This window comes from Lytechinus variegatus, chromosome 2, assembly GCF_018143015.1.
Source record: "Lytechinus variegatus isolate NC3 chromosome 2, Lvar_3.0, whole genome shotgun sequence".
Lineage (NCBI taxonomy): Eukaryota > Metazoa > Echinodermata > Echinoidea > Temnopleuroida > Toxopneustidae > Lytechinus > Lytechinus variegatus.
Window position 1 is genome coordinate 52,556,463 of NC_054741.1, and position 3,512 is coordinate 52,559,974.

The 3,512-nt window shown below is 38.9% G+C and overlaps 1 protein-coding gene across 1 annotated transcript; it reads right to left on the reverse strand.

The window, feature by feature from the left end:
• Positions 1–561: 561 nt before the first annotated feature.
• On the reverse strand, positions 562–2,450 carry LOC121408340 (CCAAT/enhancer-binding protein alpha-like). The gene has a single exon (XM_041599772.1). It carries the CDS (start codon positions 2,251–2,253, stop codon positions 1,393–1,395), a length of 861 nt encoding a protein of 286 aa, XP_041455706.1. The 5' UTR covers positions 2,254–2,450; the 3' UTR covers positions 562–1,392.
• Positions 2,451–3,512: the final 1,062 nt, after the last annotated feature.

Sequence of the window (3,512 nt, forward strand, 5' to 3'; positions counted from 1 at the left end):
CCACAGGCTCACCCATCTTTCACACCTAACCCAGAATCAATCTTCTCACTCTTATTCACAATCACACTATGTGTAGCTCATCAGACAAATTATAAAAGACCAAGCACTGTCATTTGTTTTGAGTGACCATATATTATGTCTCATACATGTAATTCAAAAAGATCACATCACAATCTGATTGTTTTTTTTTTCTTCAATGATAGACATCTTGACTTGCAAAATAAAATATATATTACACAATAACGTATGTTATTTAGATTTTATAATTACATAACACTACTCCAAAAACAAAAAAAATCTTCATGTAAATGAAATACAGGTCAACCGCATTAAAACTTGCATAAAACACTGTGCAATTCTTCCATTTGAAAAATTATATCAAATCATAATTCAAAAAACAAACATGTACAATACATTCAAAATTTGCATGAAGAAATTATGCATGAAAAAGAATAGAATACAAACATGAACAACAAGTAAATAATTATACTGAGCCTTAGTACCCCAGATCAGATTTCAGATAACCAGTATAAACAAGTTTGTGATCTTTTTCAATCAACATCACAGTCCAATTAACAATATATTAGTTATGACTCTACTAGTAAATAAATAAAAGAAACATCACAAAGCAGGCTAAATGTTCTTTTAAAAAGCTCATTAAGCAAAAATAACTACCTTCATTATTCCTCTTTGCCAATTACTCAACTTCAAAATGGCTTTAGACATGCTGAAACAAGACAGGCAACAAAAGGTGAATATCAAGGGCAAATAACTACAAAAAATATTCTAAATGATCTTTCCCCTTTAACGATCATCAGCCATCAATTGGTGTGATCATAACATCTATTGAGCCAGTATAAAGATACCACATTAATGCCCATTGGCTATCTTTTCAATATAAAAATGAGAAGTCATAGACCACTGCATAATAAACAACTATCCAAAGTACATATCTGCAACATTCCGTTCAAAGATGCAAAGGCTAGCATCTCAATGCTTGGGCTTACATGTATAATGTGATTAATGTTTTCCTTGTTCCACACAGGAAATTTGTTCTTCACATTTCGAGGCAACAAACTTTCACAGTACATGTACATGAGTTCTTCAAACCATCAGAGTTATTGGTTGTAAATGAACAAAGTTGATATCATTATCACAGTTCGCACAATCACAATCTCCCGTCTAGTTCTGCCACCTCTAGATCCACCTTGCTATCGACTCGACTCTGCGCTCGTCTACATCACTGCCTCCAAGAGACTAGCAGTCTACTGCTGAAATGCTCCTTGATGATCTTAACCGAGGACTAAGACAGAACAGACTTGTCGAGTAAAAGAGCATTCGTCGGTTTTCGCTACCACTGAGTAACAGTCCAAGCTTTGCTCCTGGCTTCCATTACTTCACAGCTTTCTCCAAAGCAGCAGGAGCCGCCTTTCCGGTATTGATAAAGAGGCTACGAAGGACAGTCAGCTCCCTCGTCAAACCTTCAACTCGCTTTTTAAGAGCAGCGTTCTCTGACTGAAGGTCTCCAACCTTGTCCTGGAGCTCTCTATTTTTCACTTTTGTCTTTTCCCTACTTTTTCGCACCGCGATATTGTTCCGTTCTCTCTTCAGCTTATACTCCTCTGTTCCTGGTGTAGGGACAGGCCGCTTTCGCTTATTTTGGGAGCTTCCACTACCACTAGCCGAGTTTGCGCTGGAAATAAGCACCGGAGTATGACCATCTTGGGATTGCTCATCAAATGTATCTGTTGGTAGGCCTGGGCTTGAGGCAGCACTGGTGCTGTTACTGTTGATCCATTGATAATCAGGAACCGATTGTTCAATGTGGGCCTGAGTATTCTGAGGCATATTGCTTATTGTCGTTTCGAAATGAATATGGTCAACGGAATGTACGGACTGCTGGTTGGGCTGGGCCGGGGCGCCCGGGGTTGGGGCAGGAGCTTGAGTCAGCATCTGCTGCTGGTGCGAGGCGAATTCTTCTAGTTGTCGGAGAATTCCGTCGCCGGTGGTTTCTAGTTGGTTTTGCGGAATTGAATCAGTTCTTCCAAGGTATACACCAAGATCAATTGAATTTTCGCAGTGGAGAAGATCACCAAGTCCAACTTGTGTTTCCTCAATTTCATCAAATTGTTCTTGTTTGACGGTGAATCTTTTCTCTTCCGCTTCGCAATCGTAAAAGTTAGCGGGCGAATCCATCATTTCGTTTGCCGTGCCCAAGTGACATTGTGACATTATCTGTGAAAACGAGTCCATCAAAATATGTGGATTGACCTCACGGTAAGGAATATTTGCAATGAATGATCAAAATGTGCAAGTCCACTCTTATAAGTAGTTTTCTCGTCCACGAGGGCAAGTCACGTCAAATCCGAATTTACAGAAGAATAGGAAGATTAAACTGCGACGTGGAAATTATATCTGCATTCAAGTAACAGGCTGTACATGCATAATATACACGATCGTATGTAACATTTTCCATATTCTTCCGCGGGAATCCCCTTTTCGATGGGGCGGAGCTCGAGCCGAAGTGCCTTCATGTCCTTGTGTGAAAACCTGATATTAGTCTCATAAAATCATATTGACTGTGCCATTAAGAGATATAGACCATATTTGAATTTTTAAAAATTCTATCATTTCTTATCTTTTGATAAAAATATCTAATTGACTTTGGAATTATTATATTTCGCGGACCACTCTTGAAGTGAGTGATACGTCATGAATCACTTATTTGACAATGACGTATTCAGAAACGTTTGTGATTGGCTCGCAAACGAAGACACTCACATGACGTTTTACCAATAGTTCTATATTTAGCATGATGTATTGCGCAATGTTGAGAAACGTGGAGTCCACGATCGGGTGTGTATTGCGCAATCTTGCCTGTTCTCGCATCAGCCAAGCTGCCCAGGCCAAGGAAACTTCCAGAAGCCCTGGGATTTGTTTTTTTACATCGACTTTATCTATTTCTGGTTGTTTTTCAAATCATGTTTTGTTCAGTTCATTATTAGTGAATTCGTTGTTGTAATACGTGAATACTCTATTCTTTTTTTTCCAGATTGTCTGCTACTCACCTCATAAGAAAATGAACGAATTAGCTATAGGCCTATATCAATGCCATGAACAATTCCATACCTTATTTATTTATGTAATACTTGCCTTTCCGAAAGAGAAAATGAAATTATTATGATCATCTACATTTCAATAAAAACTGATAAAATAAATATTTCAAGAAGAGGAGTATAAGGAAGGGAGAGATGGGGAAGTCCGAAGAGGAAGAAGAAAGAAGAAAAAAAAGACGAAGGAGAAGGAGGAGGAATTGGAGGAGCTAGGTGTTGGATTAACTCGGAGCTATCAGTATTGATTTGTATGATTATGGTGGCTCAGTGGTAGAGCGTCCGCCTTATGAACGGGACTCGGGTCGTGGGTTCGATCCCTGGCCGAGTCATACCAAAGACTTCTAAAAATTGGAACTTCTGCCATCTTGCTAAGCGCTCAGCATTTAGATAGGTATTGTA